At 33.8% G+C, this 23,750-nt stretch overlaps 1 protein-coding gene across 1 annotated transcript; it reads left to right on the forward strand.

Annotated features, from left to right (window-relative positions):
• Positions 1-2,694: 2,694 nt before the first annotated feature.
• On the forward strand, positions 2,695-13,101 carry LOC124939448 (extensin-2-like). Its single transcript, XM_047479923.1, has 4 exons — positions 2,695-2,730; positions 4,511-5,758; positions 5,876-5,882; positions 11,939-13,101. Exons 1-4 carry the CDS (start codon positions 2,695-2,697, stop codon positions 13,099-13,101), a joined length of 2,454 nt encoding a protein of 817 aa, XP_047335879.1.
• Positions 13,102-23,750: the final 10,649 nt, after the last annotated feature.

Consider the following 23,750-nt stretch of genomic DNA (forward strand, 5'->3'; position numbering starts at 1 on the left):
ATTCATTTTTAATTTTATGAACCATATTATATTAAAGTTTTTATATTTTATTGGTTAACAATTTAAACATGGAATGAAGTGACATTAAAAAAAAATTAAATCTTAATATTCTTATTGTGGAGTGTGGAAAGAAGTAACCATGACAATGTGGAACACTATTCTTTTTTATATGTTGTTTGGCATTATTGTCTAAAATTATGTAAACTAATACTAATTTAAACTAGAACTATCAAGTAGATAATAATTTAAAAAATGAAAAATATATTTATATCTACAAAAATAATATTTATTATCTATGACTTGATAATGCTAACCCTACACGATGATTTGGGTAATTTAGGTACCCTAATTCAATCCGAATTTAACACAAACTAAATTATTTTATCCAAATTTATATTTTATGTTTGGGTCAGGTTTAGGATTTTGATCAACCCAAAATTTATAATTTAGGTTTGGGTTAGGGTTGAGATTTGAATCAACCCAAGAGAAGCTCACTCTTAAACGGGGCAAGAATCAACAGAGCCTCGTGGTAAGTGTCACAAGGGAAAGCAACGCAACACTTTTTTTCTTAATTTTTCGCCATTGTGCAGCTTATTTCGCGCACCAAAACAATCAGCCAAACACAACACAATAATCAACAAATATGCAGGAAATCAACAAATATGCAGGAAAGTAGAAACACACTGAATTACGGGCTATGCCCAACTTTATAATTTCATTCACTCACAAATAACAATTACAAAAGGCTATAAACTAACTTGGCTGCACACAAAATGACTCTCACTAGTTGTGGATATTTTTCTATCCCAAAATCCAACTAAACGTTATTGTGCAGCTCAAGGATATTTATAGCCTTAAAGAGTAACAATTTGTATAGAAAAATAACTGATTTTTCGGGAGGGGGAAATAACTGCTAAGCAGTTGCTGTAAAACGAGGGTCTTAACCGACCACTAACTCCATCCCCATGTTTTCTATCGGTCCTAGCTGCGCACCAAGTTTCTGGCCGTGGGTAGTGGGCTGTAATCGTCCACTATACCCACGTTTTCCCCCAGTCCAACTACTTCTGACTTTTTCCGACACAACTGCCCATCTTGCGGACATTTCCAGTCCTCAACGCATCCTGCCGACATTTTCGAGTCCTCGGCCCATCATGCCAACATTTCCGGGTCCTCAGCCCATCATGCCTACATTTTCGGTCCCCCATCTGGTCATCACCGGTCCTCTTCTAACCGTCACCCGTCAATCCGATTTTTCCGCTCTCCAAGCACGCACTCTCAATGCGCTGGTTGTTGTCACTCTTTTGTGCCTAGGTCGCACGCACACGACCGTACTTAGGCTCGGTCTTGGCACTCCACAATCCTTCCAAGACAAACGCATGCTAACATTCTTTTCTCGGTCCTGATATTCCACATTCATGCCACGACAGAAGCATTGGGCACTTAGCACTCCGCATCTCTGGTGCCCATGCCGCGCGCCCGCGACACTCTTTTTAGGCACCTCTCGGTCCTGGCCATCCACAATTAAGCCAAGACCGAGGCCACCTTTTACGGTTGTAACAGTTAGACTGAAGCACCACCTTCTAACACTTTTGCTGGTCCTCAACTTGCCTTAGAAAAAAATAAGGTAGAGTATTTGAAAAGTTTGTGTGACAATCAGTCTCAAGTTTTAACTTGAGGATCAACAAGGATTAATAATGACAATACAATGTATAACATGATGGAGATTCTTGAAAAGTTTCTACTAAATTTGAGAGAAACATGAAATAAAAGTGCAAAAAAGAAATACAAAATTCTTAGTGAGTTGAGTTATAATCTTAAAAATGAATCTATAACTAACATTCATATAAATATAGGCAATTTGTAAGAAGCTTATCATTAGCGTTCACCTTTAAAGACGGTATAAGATCCTTAAATGACATTTTTTTTTTATCATCATTAATTCCTAAGTAGAACAAAAAAAACATCGTCATTTTGATGCATAATACTTAATTTAGAAAGTTCAAATATTCTAGGCATTAAAGACAATATAGTCACTAATGATTTAGAAAATCCAAAATTGAAATTATAGGCATTATAGAGACTGCTCATTGTACCATCGTTGATGACTATTGGCTAAGGATGTTCAAGTATCCTACAAAGGATATAAAAATTATATAATTAACTGTATTTATGTTATTATATACTATCATTTGCATTTATATTATAGTTTTTACCAATGAAAGTGACAACTTTTTCTCTGAAAATGTTACATTTGTATAAAATCATTTGAATTTAACAATTATTTAGTAAGTTTGATTAAATTCTATGATTTGTCTTACCATTTATTACATATGTGTAGATCCTGTTTATAAAATCATATGAAAACAATTTAAGTGTGTAAAAATGATGTAGCATGACAATTATTCTTGTTTGTATTTAAAACAAATATATTATTTATATTTTATAATGTTAATCTAACTATATTATTTCTTAGTACAAATATGATGAAAAAATTACAACATATTGAGAGTCTTGTAATTGTAAATGTGGTCACCGCATCAAACAATCACTTATTTGGACGTTTAAAAAGGATTTGCCAGGGTATATTAACCTGCCAACAAACTTATCGACATTTAACTAAGCGTCGTTAATAAGGTTACGGCTTCAGAAGGTTTACTAACACACAATCTATCCACGGTAAGATTTAATTATGCGATGGTAAAAGATTTACCAGCACATAATTTTGCGCTGGTAAAAATGTTTACCGACACATAATTTTGGGCCGGTAAAATCTTTACCGACACATAATCTTGATTCGTGTAGAGTTCAAAATGCACCGATAAGCTTGATTTAATTTTGTGTATTACATCTTGTCATTAGTTAATTGTTAGTATTTACTATTTCTGTTTAAACATTATTATGTTCACACATTTAAATTTAAACTAATTTTTAACTAATTTTTAACAAGGGATATACACTTACAAATAATTGATAATATTATAATATTTGCATCTTTCAATATTTGTGAGTTAAGTGTTTTATACTATTTATAATATTTTAGTAAACATACTAAATGAAATTATTTTAAACATAATTTAGTGTAACGAATTTTAAGGTTTAAAAAGAAATTAATTTAACTAAAATGTTTTGACATTTCAATTTCTTTATTTATTTTCCATTTCTTATGCCTTATTTGATTTTTTTTATTAAATTCAAAAAATAAGAAATGTTTTGAAATATTTTTCTAAATAAAAACAGAAAAAATATTTTAATTAATTAATTAGGACAAGTTTAGTTCATTTCTTCACATTTCTAGTGTGTTTTTAACTTGTGCATAAAAAATCCAAAAAATATAAATTGTGATTATTTATCATCACAATAAATCATTTAATAAGTTTTAAAAATAAAAATTATATGAAAAAAAAGATTACGTGCTAGTTTGACTGGTTTGCTAGATACACGTACATACAATTTATTGTGCATATAATAACTTATAATTTTACATAATAAACATATTTTGCGGGAAAAAATGATTATTCTCCAATATTGTGTTGCTGCTGAAAAATCAGGTTAAAAAAAGACTTTTATTGAGTAACATTAAATATTAATTATCTTGTTGATGTAATAAATGAATAAATATAAAAAGATGTTTAAAATAAAAATAAACTAATAATGTTAATAATAATATTCATATGTATGAATCATATTTATAAATTAAAAAATATATCTTATCTCGTCCAACTGTGTTTGTTGTAGCTAAAAATGTGTTCAAAATTATTATTGAATCCGATTCAATCCCAACTCGAACGACCTTATAATATATTAAATATATAATAATATTTTATTTTATATTATATAATATAATTATATATTATATATATTAACACTACAAAATGATTGATCACAATTTTGACATCAATCTCTGAATCTTCTATTGTTTCCATGAATTATTTGTAACATTTTGTTTTGGATTAAAAAGTGAAAAACTAATTGTAAAGATGAGTCCTTATTAAGTACTCTTTGCACCTCTGTTTTATGTTAATCTTAACAAAAAAATTGTTTTTTTGGTCCAATTATCAATGTGTTTTGTTTGTTGAAATATCTATAATTATACGTAGACCATTAGGATGACTTGTGTCCACGAAGTACACAAGCTCGTACAAGTTGGACAATGTGGGCACGTCTTAATTGTAAACTTTATATTTATATATATTAATATTAAGACACAAATTATCAAATTTTGATGTGGAAAGTCACTATATATATAGGATGTAACCAGCCATTGGTAAGGCATCACCTCCATCAAGCAATGGCAACTCCTAGAGAACCAAGTATTCTTTTCACATTGACAATTTGTCTCATTGCTGCTACATTGGCAGCCGCAGATTACGGCGACAATCATTACTACCACAAGTCTCCTCGTCACCATCATAAGCCGCCTTCGTCGTGGCTGCCTCCATATCATTACAAGTCTCCTCCTCCACCATCTTACATTTACAAGTCACCTCCTCCACCATCCTACGTTTACAAGTCTCCTCCTCCACCGTCATACGTTTACAAGTCACCTCCTCCACATGCATATGTGTACTCTTCCCCTCCTCCACCTCCTTATGTTTACAAGTCTCCTCCTCCACCTGCATATGTATATTCTTCCCCTCCTCCACCATCTTACATTTACAAGTCACCTCCTCCACCATCTTACGTTTACAAGTCACCTCCTCCACCTGCATACGTGTACTCTTCCCCACCTCCACCATCGTACATTTACAAGTCACCTCCTCCACCTTCATACGTTTATAAGTCACCTCCTCCACCTGCATATGTGTACTCTTCCCCTCCTCCACCATCTTATGTTTACAAGTCACCTCCTCCACCTTCATATGTTTACAAGTCACCTCCTCCACCTGCATATGTGTACTCTTCCCCTCCTCCACCCTCTTACGTTTATAAGTCACCTCCTCCACCTGCATATGTGTACTCTTCCCCACCTCCACCATCTTACATTTACAAGTCACCTCCTCCACCATCCTACGTATACAAGTCTCCTCCTCCACCGTCATACATTTACAAGTCACCTCCTCCACCTGCATATGTGTACTCTTCCCCTCCTCCACCATCTTACGTTTACAAGTCACCTCCTCCACCTGCATACGTTTACAAGTCACCTCCTCCACCATCTTATGTTTACAAGTCACCTCCTCCACCTTCATATGTTTACAAGTCACCTCCTCCACCTGCATATGTGTACTCTTCCCCTCCTCCACCATCTTACGTTTATAAGTCACCTCCACCATCTGCATATGTATACTCTTCTCCTCCTCCACCATCTTACGTTTACAAGTCACCTCCTCCACCTGCATACGTGTACTCTTCCCCACCTCCACCATCTTACGTTTACAAGTCACCTCCTCCACCTTCATACGTTTATAAGTCACCTCCTCCACCTGCATATGTGTACTCTTCCCCTCCTCCACCATCTTATGTTTACAAGTCACCTCCTCCACCTGCATATGTGTACTCTTCCCCTCCTCCACCTTCTTACGTTTATAAGTCACCTCCTCCACCTACATATGTGTACTCTTCCCCACCTCCACCATCTTACATTTACAAGTCACCTCCTCCACCATCCTACGTATACAAGTCTCCTCCTCCACCGTCATACGTTTACAAGTCACCTCCTCCACCTGCATATGTGTACTCTTCCCCTCCTCCACCATCTTACATTTACAAGTCACCTCCTCCACCTTCATACGTTTACAAGTCACCTCCTCCCCCAAGTGTTTATTAAGACTGTAACACAAATTTTCAATAAATGTGAGTATATATAATTTTTATTTTAAGTTATTTATATATATTTAAAAAAACTAAGGTTTAAGTGATATATTTTTTTTTGTAGGTGAAAGGTTAATGGAGATAATATTTTCGACATGCAACAATATTTCTATCTCAAAGAAAGAAATTACGAGGAGAATAATGATTGTTAAAGTGTTTCATAATGATTTTCTTATTTATAGTTATGAACTCTTTAATTTATTGTTGGGTAATATTATTATTCATTTTTAATTTTATGAACCATATTATATTAAAATTTCTATATTTTATTGGTTAACAATTTAAACATGGAATGTAGTGACATTGCAAAAAAAAAAAAATAAATCTTAATATTATTTGAATGTGGAGTGTGGAAAGAAGTAACAAGACAATGTGGAACAATATTTTTTTTTATATGTTGTTTGGCATTATTGTCTAAATTTATGTAAACTAATACTAATTTAAACTAGAACTATAAAGTAGATAATAATTTAAAAAATGAAAAATATATTTATATCTACAAAAATAATATTTATTATCCATGACTTGATAATGCTAACTACACGATGATTTGGTTAATTTATGTGCTCTAATCCAATCCGAATTTAACCCAACCCAAACTAAATTATGTTACCCAAATTTATATTTTAGGTTTGGGTCAGGTTTGAGATTTGGATCAACCCAAAATTTATATTTTAGGCTTGGGTTAGAGTTGAGATTTGAATCAACCCAAGAGAAGCTCACTCTTAACCGGGGCAAGAATCAACAGAGTCTCGTGATAAGACTGAAGCACCACCTTGTGACACTTTTGTTGTTCCTCAACTAGCCTTAGAAAGAAATAAGGTAGAATATTTGAAAAGTTTGTGTGACAATCAGCCTCAAGTTTTAACTTGAGGATCAACAAGGATTAATAATGACAATACAATGTTTAACATGATGGAGATTCTTGAAAAGTTTCTACTAAATTTGAGAGAATCATGAAATAAAAGTGCAAAAAAGAAATACAAAATTCTTAGCTAGTGAGTTGAGTTATAATCTTAAAAATGAATCTATAACTAACATTCATATAAATATAGGCAATTTGTAAGAAGCTTATCATCAGCGTTCATCTTTAACGAAGGTATAAGATGCATTTTTTATCATCATTAATTCCTAAGTAGAACAAAAAAAAACATCATCATTTTGATGCGCAATACTTAAAAGTTAAGTATTCTAGGCATTAAAGACAATATAGTCACTAATGATTTAGAAAATCCAAATTTGAAATTATAGGCATTATAGAGACTGCTCATTGTACCATCGTTGATGACTATTGGCTAAGGAAGTTCAAGTATCTTACAAAGGATATAAAAATTATATAATTAACTGTATTTATGTTATTATATACTATCATTTGCATTTATATTATAGTTTTTACCAATGAAAGCGACAACTTTTTCTTTGAAAATGTTACATTTGTATATAATCATTTGAACTTAACATTTATTTAGTAAGTTTGATTGAATTATATGATTTGTCTTACTATTTATTACATGTGTGTAGATCCTGTTTATAAAATCATATGAAAACAATTTAAGTGTGTAAAAATGATGTAACATGACAATTATTCTACTTCGTATTTAAAACAAATATATTATTTATGTTTTATAATGTTAATCTAACTATATTATTTCTTAGTACAAATATGATGAAAAAAATTACAACATAGTGAGAATCTTGTAATTGTAAATGTGGTCATAACATCAAACAATTTAAAAAGGATTTTCCAAGTGTATATATATTAGCATGCCATCAAATTTTATTTTTATTTTTGGAAAAACGACTTAGCGAAATTTTATTAAAAATTCTCAAAAACGGGAAAAAAAATCACGAGTTTAAGAGATCATTCTAGACAGACCTATAATGATTTTGAAGTCTAATCATTCTAAATATTAAAACGTAAATGAACTATCTAATTACAATGTTTTCGTTTTTAATGATTTTAGTAAATGGTAATTCCAATTCCTGCTGATATTTCAATTCTGCTCTGTACTTAGAACTTTTCTCAACATTCTCGCAAGTGCGCCACATTTAGAGACTATTTCTCTCCATAATTCTTCAACACTTCTGCGGGTTCTGCCATAGACTCTCGCATTACGTTCCTGCCAAATGTTGTAAACTACTACTTCAAAGTCGCATTTGAATACGTTTGTTGCGAATCTGTTTCATTTGGCTTTGAGTAGTGCTGCTTCTTTGATTTCTTTCCATTCCTTCGGGAAACTGATCAACTCCAGACTTTTAGAAAATCAGTCCCAAATTTTTCATGCTATACTGCAGCTCCCAAACAGATGATTAATAGTTTCTTCACTTCCATTGCATAGAAGACAACTCCCAAACAGGTGATCAATGGTTTCTTTATTTCCGTTGCCATCAAACTTATTGACATTTAACTTAGCGTCGCTAATAAGATACAGCATCTTAGCGTCTCTAATAAGATACAGCATCAGAAGTTTTTACCGAAACACAATCTATCCATGGTAAGATTTAAGTATGCGACAGTAAAAATCTTTACCGACACATAATCTTAGCCGGTAAAAATCTTTACCGACACATAATCTTGCGCCTGTATATTTCAACCATGCACCGATAAGTTTGATTTAATTTTGTGTATTACTTCTTGTCATTATAGTTTAATTCTTAATATTTACTATTTTTGTTTAAACATTACTATCATTGCACAGTAAATTTAAACTAATTTTTAACAAGGGATATATACACACTTACAAATAATTGATAGATATAATAATATTTGCATCTTTCAATGTTTGTGAGTTAAGTGTTTTATACTATTCATAATATTTTAAACATAGTTTAGTGTATGATTAATATAACAATACAAATTTTAAGGTTTAAAAAAAATTAATTTAACTAAAATATTTTTACATTTCAATTTCTATATTTATTTTGCTATTTCCGATGCTTCATTTGATTATTTTTAAAATTCAAAAAAATAAGAAATATTTTAGAATATTTTCTACACATAAACCGGAAAAATATTTTGCTTAGTACGAGTTTAGTTCATTTCTTTACATTTTTAACTTGTGCATCAAATAATATAAATTGTGATTATTAATCATAATTATAAATTATTTTATAAGTTAAAAATAAAAATTAAATTATAAATTATAAGAAAAAATAAATTACGTGCTAGTTTGACTGGTTTGCCAGATGGACGTATAAACAGTGTATAACAAGTTTGAATTTTACGTAATAAACTAAGGTAATAAACTAAGGACGATGATATTTTGCTGAAAAAAATAGTTACTCCAATATTCTGTCGCCACCGAAACATTATGTTAAGAAACGCCTTTTATTGATTAACATTAAATAATAATAATCTTGTTGATGTTATAAATGAATAAATATAAAAAAATATGTTTAAAATAAAAAAATAGTAAAGTTAAAAATAATATTCATATGTATCAATCATATTTATAAATGAAAAAAAAGTGTATCTCGTCCAACTACGTAGCCAGAAATGTGTTCGAAAATTATTATTAGTTTCTGAGACAAATACTGACTCAACTCCAACTACACAACGAGAGGTGTTTCCAAATAGGTATAGGTGTGTATTATTATGGTAATTAAGAGCTTCAACATAATGTTGTTTTGTCTCTCCATTGCTAGTATTCTTGGAAGATTTAATTTTCTAATGTTTATGAAATGCAAAAAAAATTATATGCAAAGGTGTTTACAATTATTTAAGGTTGATAAATTAGTGTATTAATTATGTCAAGACATTTATAAGGTTAATGTTAGAACCTTTTATGTTGAAGTGATTTAGTAAATAGTCTTTTGAACCTTTGACACTTAAGAAACATGACAAGCAGCTGTCAACATTTCTATCGTTGTCTATCGATCTCATCTTCAAAGTCCTCAGGTAGCTATCGCCATCTATGATACGACAATGTGGTATTGTTGGCATTTTGTTAATTCAAATTAAATTTCATGATATGATATCATCTGCCAAGATTTTAGTCGTATCTACTTGTAGCAAGTTATAGTAAATATGCATATCGAGATAATATTGTTCTTTACTTTAGCAAAATATTATATGAACTTTTGGCTAATCCATGGAAGATGATTTGGTTGTATCCTTTCATCATGTTTTTTTTTGGTATAGAGAAGTGGATTTTAAATAATAGTAGTAAATGATGAAAGTCTATATGGTAGTCAAGATATTATAAAAAAAATGCAGAAAATTTATAGAGAAATACTCATTCTACTACCCTTAAAAAATTGTTTAATTGTGGTTGGCAACTTTGACCATTTTTTTATATTCCATCATTGCTGTTTTGTGTAATTGTTTTGTTGAGAAAGCTTAGTTAGGTATGTAAATATGTTGATATCAGATAAATGGATGCTTATTTTATAGAGATTTAATTTTCAGAACGATTTATATTCATAGTCTAAACGGTGAGTGGTAAAATTCTAATTTGTAATTGTACACGATAAAAACCGTTCAGATAGTTTTCATCACTTAAAAGAAATTACTTTTTCTGAAATCGAAAAGTAAAATAAAATTAGACTTTATAGTCAACCCCATAACTTACATTTGCGTTGAATCCTAGTTAAGACTGAGAATAAAATGGTAGATTGACATAGTTCGTTTTTTTCTTTCTTTTTTCGATTTAAAGAATAAAATTTCACAACAAATAGTCGCCACCTAATTTTCTCTCAAAATTAGAAAATATAATTGTTGGTATATGAACACCAAGAATTAGAGATTCCATTTTATGGGTTTGATGCTTGGTGACGTGTGAAAAAACACATGATGTTTTACCCCCACACCGGACTAGTTAGATATTTTAATGGTATTTTTTATCGTCATTTTGATTAGGGATAACAATTTCTAACCCGACACACAAACACGATCCGAATCCAACACAAAAAAAATCAAGTTTTGGTCATGTATTTAATGGTTCTGATTTCGACCCGTTTAACTTGATTAATAATATGTTTACATTTTTACATTTTTAGCGTTTATTCATAAACGGTTACGAACTCAAAATCGTTCTAGGCTCGTCTAGAATGATCCCGTAAAATTCATGGGTTTTTTTTTTTTTTTTTTTTGGGAATTTTTAATGAAATGAATCGAAGTTATTTTTCCAAAAAAAAATAAAAAATTGGGTCAACCTAAAAATGACCTAAAGTAGACTCGTTAACCCCGTTTACAATTTTATTTTGTAGTCTTTTTGTTTTCCCTTTCCTAAAAAAAAAATTGAAGTCTTCCCTATGTTTCAACTTGATTTTTTTATCCTTTCTTTTCTAATTTTCATCCTGCTGTCACAAAAATTTTAAGCCTTCCCTTTCTTTATCGGAATTTCCGGTCGTCATTGAATCCTCAGTAGTTGGCTTTTGATCCACCACTACCTCCCACCCACTATGCAACAGTCGGCCCATCCCTAAACATTAGATTCTCTTGTAGCTGTTGATGTCACCATGGAGAGAGTCACATTTATTTTTTTTTTTTCCTTTTGTAAGCGAATTTGTAATTTAAAACACCTACAAAATTATTATCTTTTTTTTCCTCTTTTACTTTATTTATAAAACATAAGAATGTTGTGAACACAATAAATAAAAATAATTAATACTTATGTACTTCAACATTCCTGTTAGATTTATTGTCCTGCTTAACAACACTTCTTTGCAACTCTGTTTTATGTTTAATCCTAACAAATATATGTTTGTTTGTCAAAGAATTATTGTGTTTTAGTGAGAATACCTATAATTAGAAGACCATAAGGAAGATTTGTGTCCCACGAAGTACAAATGCTTCCTAAAATTAAGAAAGTTGGTTTCCATTATAGATCTCTATCTCTCTTTTATTTTATTTTAATTGTATAATGTAAGCACGTCTTATAGTAAAACTATTATCTCTATTACAGACATAAAGTAATCTAAAATAATATAATAATATATATATTTAATTGAAAAAATAATATTTTAAAAAATTGTTAAATTCTAAGGACTATGGGTAATGTGACTATATATAGAATGTGCCCTGCCATTGCAAGACATCATCCCCTCCGTTAAGCAATGGCCACTCATGGATCATATAGTACTCTTTGCGCCCTAACCCTTTGTCTAATGGCTGTTGCTTTGGCAGCGGCAGATTATGGTGACAATCATTACAACCACAACCACAAGTATCCTCATCACCATTATAAGTCGCCTTCATCGTATCTTTATAAATCTCCACCACCGCCATCTTATGTTTACAAGTCACCTCCTCCACCTGCATATATGTACTCTTCACCTCCTCCACCATCTTATGCTTACAAGTCACCTCCTCCACCTGCATATGTGTACTCTTCTCCTCCTCCACCTTCATACATTTACAAGTCACCTCCTCCACCATCTTACATTTACAAGTCACCTCCTCCACCTGCATATGTGTACTCTTCTCCTCCTCCACCTTCATATGTGTACTCTTCTCCTCCTCCACCTTCATACGTTTACAAGTCACCTCCTCCACCCGCATATGTATACTCTTCTCCTCCTCCACCATCATACGTTTACAAGTCTCCTCCTCCACCATCATACGTTTACAAGTCACCTCCTCCACCTGCATATGTGTACTCTTCTCCTCCTCCACCTTCATACGTTTACAAGTCACCTCCTCCACCTGCATATGTGTACTCTTCCCCTCCTCCACCATCTTACGTTTATAAGTCACCTCCTCCACCCTCATACATTTACAAGTCACCTCCTCCACCTGCATATGTGTACTCTTCTCCTCCTCCACCTTCATACGTTTACAAGTCACCTCCTCCACCCGCATATGTATACTCTTCTCCTCCTCCACCATCATACGTTTACAAGTCTCCTCCTCCACCATCATACGTTTACAAGTCACCTCCTCCACCTGCATATGTGTACTCTTCTCCTCCTCCACCTTCATACGTTTACAAGTCACCTCCTCCACCTTCATATGTTTACAAGTCACCTCCTCCACCTACATATGTTTACTCTTCCCCACCTCCACCATCTTACATTTACAAGTCACCTCCTCCACCATCCTACGTTTATAAGTCTCCTCCTCCATCTGCATATGTGTACTCTTCCCCACCTCCACCATCTTACATTTACAAGTCACCTCCTCCACCATCCTACGTTTACAAGTCTCCTCCTCCATCGTCATACGTTTACAAGTCACCTCCTCCACCTGCATATGTGTACTCTTCCCCTCCTCCATCATCTTACATTTACAAGTCACCCCCTCCACCTTCATACGTTTACAAGTCACCTCCTCCCCCGAGTGTTTATTAAGATTTTAACACAATTTTTCAATAAATGTGAGTATATATAATTTTTATTTTAAGTTATTTATATATATTTAAAAAAATTAAGGTTTAATTGATCTATATTATTTTTGTTTTTAGGTGAAAGGTTAATGGAGATAATATTTTCGACATGCGACAATATTTCTATCTCAAAGAAAGAAATTATGAGGAGAATAATAACTGTTAAAGTGTTTCATAATGATTTTCTTATTTATAGTTATGAACTCTTTAATTTATTGTTGGGTAATATTATTATTCATTTTTAATTTTATGAACCATATTATATTAAAGTTTCAATATTTTATTGATTAACAATTTAAACATGGAATGAAGTGACATTGCAAAAAAAACTAAATCTTAATATTCTTTGAATGTGGAGTGTGGAAAGAAGTAACCATGACAATGTGGAACAATACTTTTTTTATATGTTGTTTGGCATTATTGTCTAAAATTATGTAAATACTAATTTAAACTAAAACTATCAAGTAGATAATAATTTAAAAATGAAAAATATATTTTCTTTTTGGGAAAACGGTTAAAATTATTTCATTAAAATCTCAAAAGTGGGAGGGTCAGAAATCAAAGCTAGACAAACTCTAGCTATGATTAAGGATGACAATTAAAAGACTCTAAAAAACTAATTAGTAGCATTCATACATTCTAAAAAACAAAAAAATGAAAAATATATTTATATCTACAAAAATAATATTTATTATCCATGATTTGATAATGCTAACCCTACACAATGATTTGGGTTATTTAGGTGCCCTAATCCAATTCGAATTTAACCCAACCCAATCTAAATTACTTTACCCAAATTTAACATTTAGGTTTGGGTCAGGTTTGAGATTTTTTTGGGGGGAAAAACGACTTAGCGTCATTTCATTAAAAATTCCCAAAAATGGGGAAAAAAACCACGAGTTTAAGAGATCATTCTAGACAGGCCTAGAATGATTTTGAAGTCGTAACATTCTGAGTAAAAGCTAAAAAAGTAAATGAATTATCTAATTACAATGCTTTCAATTCTAGTGAGTTTAAAAAACGATAAATTCCAGTTCCTACAGATATTCCAGTTCTGCTCCGTGCTTGGAATTCTTGTTCACGTTCCCGCGAGGGCGCTGCAATCCGATACAATATCTTTCCATAACTCTTCAATGCTCCTGCGGGTTCTGTCATATACCCTTGCATTCCTTTCTTGCCAAATGTTATACACCACTGCTCCAAAACCGCACTTAAACACGCTTGTTGCAAAGCTATTTCCGTTGGCTTTGAGTAGTGCTGCATATTTGATTTCATTCCATTCGCTCGAGAAACTGATCAGCTCCAGACTTTTATAGAATCTATCCCAAAGCTCTGAAGTAATACAGCAGCTCCCAAATAGGTGATCTATGGTTTCTTCATTTCCTCTACATAGAAGACAGTTCGTATCCGGGATGCTCATATACTTGCTGATACGATCACGAGTGTCGAGTCTTTTCCAGAAGACAAGCCATAGGATGAACTGGTGTCTAGGGATAATCTTCGTTAACCATACAAGAGGAGCCCATTCTACTTTCTATACTTTTTCCCGGGTTACCTCCCATATTTTCTTCGATACCAGCTTCCCATTGTCATCAGCTTTCCATTCATGAATATTCGGTCTGTCGTGTAGTTGTATGTTACTTATATGATCAAGTATCCTCTGTCCTTCTGGATTTCTTCTCAGGAGTGAGTCCCAAATTCCGTCTTTAATATCTCTGATTTTCGCTTCTGTGTAGTCCCTTCTAATGCGGGTATTTTGAAACTCCTCATTTTGGATGATAGGATGGTTTTCGAACCAGGGGTCGTGCCAGAATATAGTGCCTTTCCCGTCCCCTAGCAGGATGTCATAAAGATCTGCAATATCGCTTCTTAGTTTAAGAATCTTTTTTAGAGACCAGCTCATACCTTCATGAATTTTGCAGGTCTAGATGCTGGTTTGTAGTTCATAAACCTCGTATGCACCCATTTGATCCATAGTGACTCCTAATTGCGCTCTAAAGCCCACAGATGCTTGAAGGTGAGAGCCTTGTTCCACTCGATACAGTTCTTCAAGCCGATGCCTCCCTCGTCCTTCGGTTTGCAGAGAGCGGTTCATTTGACTTTTTTTCCTCCTCTTCTGCTACTGCCCCAGATAAATTTCATCATCAGTGTATCGAGCTCCTTCATTACCTTCTTCGGAATGACCATTTGCTGCGTCCAATAGTCAATTATGCCCATGACCACTGTTTTGATAAGTTCGATCCTCACTGCATAAGAAAGTTTTTTCGCTGCCCAGCCAGATATCGTGTTTTTTACCTTTTCAATCAACGACTTGCAGTGTGAGATCTCGATCTACTTCGTGGTTAACAGAATTCCTAAGTACCTTACAGGAAAACTTCCTTCCTTGATGCCCATGATGTTGAAAATTTCCTGCTTCGTTTCGTCATTTACGCCTCCATAAAATGCCACACTTTTGCTTTCATTAATAGTTAAACCTGTAACCTCATAAAAAAACGTTAGTGCAACCCTAATAGTTTTAATGGAATCAATGTCTACGTGCGCTAGAATGAACAAATCGTCAGCAAAGCATAAATGGGTTATCTCCTTTACCTCACAGAATGGGTGAAAGATGTATGGACGATTCTGTCGGAACATCGCGAAGATGCTCTCAAAGATCGCCATGATAGGTACGAAAAGGAAAGAAGAGAGGGGGTCCCCTTGCCTTACCCCGTTATCACACTTGAAATAGCCTCCGTGGACTCCATTGACACTAACAACAAAGCAGAATGATGAAACACACTGCATAATCGAATCAATAAAAATTATAAGAAAATCAGATACAACCAGAAAGTCTCGAATGTCTTCCCATCTAACAGAGTCGAAAACTTTCTTGATATCTATTTTGAAAGCCACTCTCGGGGATATTTTCTTATTCCCGTAGACTTTTAAAAGGCTTTGCATGAGAAGAATATTATGAGAGATTGTCCTACCAGGGATGAATGAAGATTGGTTAAGATTTATAATTTTTCCTATGACATTTTTAAATCGTTTAGAAATGATTTTTGAAATTATTTTATAAATCACATTGCACCAAGAAATTGGTCTGAAATCTTGTACTTTCTCGGGTACCGTAGTTTTGGGGATCAAGGTTAAGACCGATGTATTCCATTGCTTTAACATCTTCCTGTTCTTGAAAAACTCCAGAACCCCATCAATAACGTCTTTACCCACAACCGACCAATTGTCTTTGAAGAACTGTGCATTAAACCCATCAGGACCCGTGCTTTTATTCCCATCAATACTAAACAGAGCTTCTTTAACCTCAACCCTCGTGATCACCCTTATCAACTCGCGACTATCTTCTGCAGAAATTTTCCTACCAATAATCTGATATAAGGTATTCATATGACTTTGATGATGCTTTCTTGTACCCATAAGCTGCTTATAGAAATCGATAGCCAAATCTTGTACACTCTTTTGACCCTGAACATATTCACCATCACCATTCTTCAGCCTGTACACATTGTTTCTCATGTTTCTAGCATTGCATTTTCTGTAGAAGAAAGCTGTGTTTTTGTCACCCAACGAGAGCCAACTCTGTCTTGATTTCTGTCTAATAAAATTCTCTTCAAGAAGACTCGGCTTCCTGAAATTTTCAAGCGCATCCCTTTCTGTTTCATTGAGTTGTTCATCATTATCATCCCTTAATAACATTTTCTGAACTTCTTCCAATTCTTCTCTAGCAGCTAGAACTCAATTGGAGATATTGCTGAACTTCTTCTTGTCAAAACTTTGGAGATGATTCTTCAAGAGTTTAAGCTTCTCAGAAACCCTTTACATATTGGATCCCCTAACATCTGTAGACCATACACTTTCGAGAATACCCTTGAATTTGTCGTTTTCCATCCAAAAATTGAAAATTTTAAAGGGCCTTTTGAACCTTTCTTCCTTTTACCAAAACAATTTAATCGGGCAGTGATCAGATATACCCGGATTCAGAACATGAAGTTGACTTCTCGGAAATTGGTTAATCCAGTTCTCATTTACCAGACATCTTCTAGTTTGCTCATTCTCTCTCGTAGAAGACCAAGTGAAGAAATTCCCAGAATTAGTAGGCTCGATACAACCCATATCTCTGATACAGTCATTAAAGTCAATCATATCCCGAGTTATTTTAGATTCTGGGCTACGATCAGATTCGCTTCTAGTTACGTTGTAATCACCAAGGACAACCCAAGATTTATCACTACCGATCCATTTTCTAAGACAATTCCAGAGGAGTCTTCTGTCAGTTCTTGAGTTGCTAGCATAAACAATAGCAAGATTAAACAAGATTCCTGTGATTCTGTCTTTAACCTCTACCAGGATTGCTTGATCATTCAAAAAGAGAGCCCTGACCTCAGCAACTTTGTTATCCCAGATAACCCAGATTCTGCCCGCTTTGTCATTTGAGTTGTGAATGATTTCTCAGCTGCTATCAATACACAGCTTGCTAACCTTCTCAACGTTCCGACTTTTGACTTTTGTCTCAAGAATACCCATAATAGTGATCTTCTGGTTCTCAGTGATCCTCCTGATTTCTTTGCATTTCAGAGGGTCATTGAGTCCCCTTATGTTCCATGTCACTATATTCATGAATGAATATAAGTGTTGGGTTCTTGAATTTCTATACTATCATGGACCTCTTCATTAGAGAAATCGTAAGCATCACTTGTCTCGCTATCCTCAATGACTACAACTTGATTACATGGAATACTATTCACATTGAGTGGGGGTTGTCTCACATAGATCTCATCTTCTCCCGTTATAGAGTCGGTGGCTTCTGGATCCAAGATCTTTCTGCTCTGTTTTCGCTTTTCAGCTTGTTCTTCTTTAGTAGGTCTTTTCTGACTTTGAACCTCTTCACTACTGGATTCATGTCTGTTATTGATTTTAATTCGCCCTACTTCAGAACCAAGGCTCACTACCTTATTCAAGACAAAATTGTCTTCTTCTGCATTTGATCTTTTAATTTCACAAAACCCAAAATTTTCCAGTTCATTCTCAAGAGATTCTTTATTGCTTGTTGGTTTTTCAATATTTTTTTGTCCAGGATTTTCTTGTTCATTATCTCGAAAGGTGGCTCTAAGCCCATGGATCGGGTCATTTCGAATTCTGATGACATTGCTTTTTTGGTTCCTGCTTACATTTCTAGAATTGTGAAGAGTGAACTCACGACCTATTGGAGTGCCATCAGATCCAATTTTGTTTGTTTCATATGGGCCAAGTATTCCCCGTCCCATATTTCTTTGAATTCCAGAAACTTTAAAATCAGGACATTTTTTATCGGGACCGGTAGTAGCAAGTCCGATAGCTTGAGTAGTATCCGGATCAGCAAGTCCAGGACCAGGCTTAACATGGTCAATATGGCTAGGTACGGTAGCATTATGAGAGGCTCTAGGACTGGTGTGGCTATGTCCAGCTTTATCAGGACCAATATCCTGACTAGGATCGACGTTTTGAACAGAACCTATTCTTGAGAAAACAGAATCCCTAGGACCGGTGCCCTGAACATGACCGATAGGATCAGCGTTAGCAGGGCCAGCTTGTACCCTTACCCACTTCATTCTTTTTCCTATCTTATTCCTTACCCTTATCTGCTCTTGCTTTTGGTTGCACATCCTATCATTATCAGTGTGTTCATTGATGTTAATTTCAGACATGTTCACATTTCTCTCAACCTGAGCCTGGTTAGAGTCATTGATACCGCCTTCCTGAGCATTGTTATTGGCCTTCAATTTTAGATTATTATTGACTAGACATTTATTCGTAGCGTGTGTGAAAGTGCTACACCATATACATTGATTTGGTTTCCATTCGTATTGTACTCCAATGTCAAATAAATTTTCCAGTCTATCTTTTAAGTTCAAACTTAATTGGAAGAGAGCTACTTGGATGAATTTTGACAATAACTCTAGCCACAGATGCACGCTCGTAGCCTTCCATTGCTGGGTCAAACATAAGTGGTTTGCCTATAATGCTTGAAATATAGGCCAGGCCCATTGGGTTGCACAGGTGTGGTGGAACATTCTTAAGATTCACCCAGATTTGTTCAAGTTCAGGTGGTCTATGATTAATATTAAGTTCCTCGCTCCACTTGTACAACTTGAATCTTTTTCCTTTGATAAATGTACATTCGCTCTCTATGATCGGCTTTATTTCGCTTCCATTCCTAAAGGATAGAAAGTAGAATTCGTGATCATTGATTGTGATCCTCTCCAGACCAGAGGATTCCCACTGACCCATCAACATTATTTTAACCTTAGCAAATGGTGCCTTCATGTTGCCCATAAAGTGACCAACTATGACAAACTCCCATGCATTTACGCATTTTTCTTCAATTTCTAGTGGGAGCTCAAACCGGTGCAGATGATCATGTGTAATTACCTTTGGGTATAAGGTGTCTATCTTGAATTTTCCCTTTTCTGGATCGTTCATTGCATTTCCATTCCACACATTTCCTTCTTGTCAGGTTTTGTTTGGGTTGCTCATGATTGTATACACCTTTGTTTTATTACATTTAGAAATTTCCTTCATGGCATCAACCGTCCACTTGATCACTTCATCATATTGGTCTTTGTTGAAGAGATTCCAATTCTTTAGATAGTGACTGTTTAACTGATCATTCAATTGATCATTTCTTTCTTGGGGCATCGTAATCTCTTGTTTATTAACTTGGTAAAATATCTTCTTCGTCTGGTTTCGTAGTCCTGCCGAATTTTCTATTTCGTTTTCCTCATTGACCACGTTGGACAAGCAGTAGGATCCTTGTTATCAGTCTGAGTATTTTCTTTGTCAGGAATTGCAGTAGTAGGAGGAGCTGAGGAGATGACTATTTCAGGGTTGCTATATTTCTTGACTTGTTTGTTCTTTTCGGCCCATCTAACCCTTGTATTTCTCACAAAACCGTTGTCTTCAATTGTTCCAATCTTCTTTAGAATATCCCCTTCAATACTCTTCTTTTGTGCCAGTTTTCCTCTTTTGAATGCTATCAATTGGAATTTCAGGATCCAGATTAACGAGTGGAGAAAACGCACCCATGTTCAATATCTTAGTGTTAGCCTCGGGTGTCACAGTTTCCTTGGGATTTACTTCAGCATTTTTCTTGGAACTTGAGTTATTTGCCTTCATGTTTTTCATTTCTTTGATTTTAGATCCATTCTTACCCCTCTTAGCTGTTTTAGAATTATTCGATTTTGTTACTTGACCGATCCTTTCAATTTCAGCACTTGTTTTGGAAGAACTATGCCCCTATGCTTTTGGTTTGATCTTTGCTGCTGACATCTTCTTCATGGACTTATGATATTCAAGGTCACATATTATTGTCTCATCATAGTCGGTGCTATCGTTTGATTCCAAATCAACATCCATGTTTTGGTTCTTTTGATTCGATTGGTGGCTCATAGCTTTGATTGTAGAGTTATCATCTTGTCTATTAGGACCGGAAGATGCATCAATTGTAGGACCAAAAATGTAAGTAGCACTAGGACTTATGTGAGCAACCAAATTATCTTTTTCAAACCCAGCCAAGCGAAAACCGTTGGCTAACCCCTTATCAGACTCAGCCAAGCGAAAACCGTTGGCTAACCCCTTATCAGACTCAACCAAGGGAAAATCGTTGGCTAATTATTCCAATTTCATATATTTTTCACCTCTCATACCCTAACTTATATTCTGACCCAACTTATTTGTAGCTTCCATGAGATTCATACCCAGACCCAGATTTTCAATCAGATTGTCATTCATGGTGCCATCAACCAACGAATCAATATAATTCCCAGCCAAGCTTTTACCATTGACTCTATCAATCAAGTTCAGTTCATCATCCTTTAGATCTATTTTATTAAGCTTTTCTGATTTAGCTGAATTTATTTCTATGACCAGCTCCAACTCAGATCCAATTTCTTCAGTGTTTCCAGATTCTGCTAGACTATGTCCTTAAACAGTTTTAGCTAGATGTGTAGGTTGTTTAGAAGATCTTGCAATTTTAGCCTCAGTTTCAGAATCCTGGGCGCATTTAGTGTCTTCTGTCCAACCTTTTTCTAGCATAGTCCATAGTCTGGTTGTCTGACTTTTCATCTGATCCTTAGTAGAGCAGGTAGACTTAGCATTTTGATCATCAATGGAACCCAAGACTTTCAGTTTTACAAGATTTCCTATTGCAGAAAAAGATTATGAAATTATGTCATTCTTTGGACCCAATGGACTCTGAGCAGTTGATATCTCCAACTCTGTAGAGGCAATTTCAATATGACCCATTTTGCCCAGTTCAGCATCCTCTCTAGTAGGACCGGTAAACTCTGTTTTCTGATCTTTCTCTGTAACTGAATAACCCAAACTGTCATGTTTTCCTATTTTTGAAACTAATCCCAACCTTGTAATATTCTTTGAACCTACTGATTCTCGACCAGAAGTCTTATTCATCCCTGTCATATTTACCTCAATAGGAACCCCAATATCAACTTCAGTAGGATCATTCAAAATAGACATAGTTCTCAGCTTAATGTTTTCACCCGATGCAGAAACAGACACCAACATTGAGCTTTCAATAGGATCCGATAAACCTGTACAATTTATGTCATTTTCCTGCATTACCTTAGAGCCCTTTTGACAGATTATTTCCAACTTTGGGACCGAATTTTCAGCACAAACAACCCGATTGTCATCAGTTTCATCTAGGCAAGATTTCAAATCCAATTTCCCAACAGAATGACCGGTCAGGTCTAGGGTAGCAACTAGAGATTATGTTGAAGTGATTTAATAAATAGTCTTTTGAACATTTGACACTTAAGAAACATAACAAGCAATCAACATTTCTATCATTGTCTATCGATCTCATCTTGAAAGTCCTCAGGTAGCTATCCCCATCTATGATCTGACAATATTGTGGTATTGTTGGCATTTTGTTAATTCAAATTAAATTTCATTATATGATATCATCTGCCAAGATTTTAGTCGTATCAACTTGTAGCAAGTTATAGTAAATATGCATATCGAGATAATATTGTTCTTTACTTTAGCAATATTATATGAACTTTTGGCTAATCCATGGAAGATGATTTGGTTATATCCTTTCATCATGTTTTTTTTTGGTATAGAGAAGTGGATTTTAAATAATAGTAGTAAATGATGAAAGTCTATATGGTAGTCAAGATATTATAAAAAAAAAATGCAGAAAGTTTATAGAGAAATACTCATTCTAATACCCTTAAAAAATTGTTTAATTGTGGTTGGCAAATTTGACCATTTTTTTTTTATATTCCATCATTGCTGTTTTGTTTAATTGTTTTGTTGAGAAAGCTTAGTTAGGTATGTAAATATGTTGATATCAGATAAATGGATGCTTATTTTATAGAGATTTAATTTTCAGAACGGTTTATATTCATAATCTAAACGGTGAGCAGTAAAATTATAATTTGTAATTGTACACGATTAATAATATATTTACATTTTTAGCGTTTATTCATAAACGGTTACGAACTCAAAATCGTTATAGGCTTGTCTAAAATGATCCCGTAAAATTCGTAGTTTTTTCCATTTTAGGGAATTTATAATGAAATGAAGTTAAGTTGTTTTTCCAAATAAAAATTAAAAAATTGAGTCAACCTAAAACTGACCTAAAGTAGACTCGCTAACCCGTTTACAATTTTATTTTGTAGACTTTTGTTTTCCCTTTCCTACTCACTCACTCATTCATTTTTACTAAAAATAAAATAAAATTGAAGTCTTCCCTATGTTTCAACTTGACTCTTTTCAACTTTCTTTTCTAATTTTCATCCTGCTGTCACAAATATTTAAAGCCTTCCCTTTCTTTATCGGAATTTCCGTCGTCGTTGATTGTGCTTTGCCTCAGTAGTAGGCTTCTGATCAACCACTACCTTCCACCAACTATGCAACAAACAGTCGGCCCATCCCTAAACATTAGATTCTCTTGTAGCCGTTGGTATCACCATGGAGAGAGTCACGTTTATTTTTTATTTTTTTCTTTTGTAAGTGAATTTGTAATTTAACTGTATTCATTTTTTTATGATGTCGTTTTAATTTGAAATAAAGATTTGATATTTATATAATAAAAACGTAGGTGTATATTATTGTCGCCGTCAAATTTATCGACATGAGTACTTATACGTAAGTTTTACCGACATATTTTCATTATGCGCCGGTAATAGATTCCAGCACATAATCCTGCGTCAGTAGAAAGATTTACTGGCAATCTAGCGTCGGTATAGAACAATTATGCGTGGAAAAATTTTACTATTTATTTTTAAACATTATTATCACCACACAGGTAAATTTAAACTAATTTTTAACAAGGGATATACATACTTACAAATATAAATGAGAGATAATAATATTTGAATCTTCCAATGTTTTTCAGTTAAGTGTTTTTATACCATTCATTATTTAATGTAATAATACGAATTTTAAGATTTATAGAAAAATCATATCTATTTTTTAGGTATTTATAATTTTAAAATTCAATTAAAACACAACAAAATTATTATCTTTTTTTTTCTTTTACTTTATTTATAAAACATAAGAATGTTGTGAACACAACAAATAAAAATAATTAATACTTATGTACTTCAACATTTT

The sequence above is a fragment of the Impatiens glandulifera genome, chromosome 5, assembly GCF_907164915.1.
Source record: "Impatiens glandulifera chromosome 5, dImpGla2.1, whole genome shotgun sequence".
NCBI classification, from domain to species: Eukaryota; Viridiplantae; Streptophyta; class Magnoliopsida; order Ericales; family Balsaminaceae; genus Impatiens; species Impatiens glandulifera.

Bases quoted from the DNA above. Each gene is read 5' to 3' on its own strand.
- LOC124939448 (XM_047479923.1), top strand. From the start codon at position 2,695: ATGGTAAAAGATTTACCAGCACATAATTTTGCGCTG. The intron at 2,731-4,510 runs GTAAAAATGTTT...TACGTTTACAAG, and splicing joins CAGCACATAATTTTGCGCTG to TCTCCTCCTCCACCGTCATA.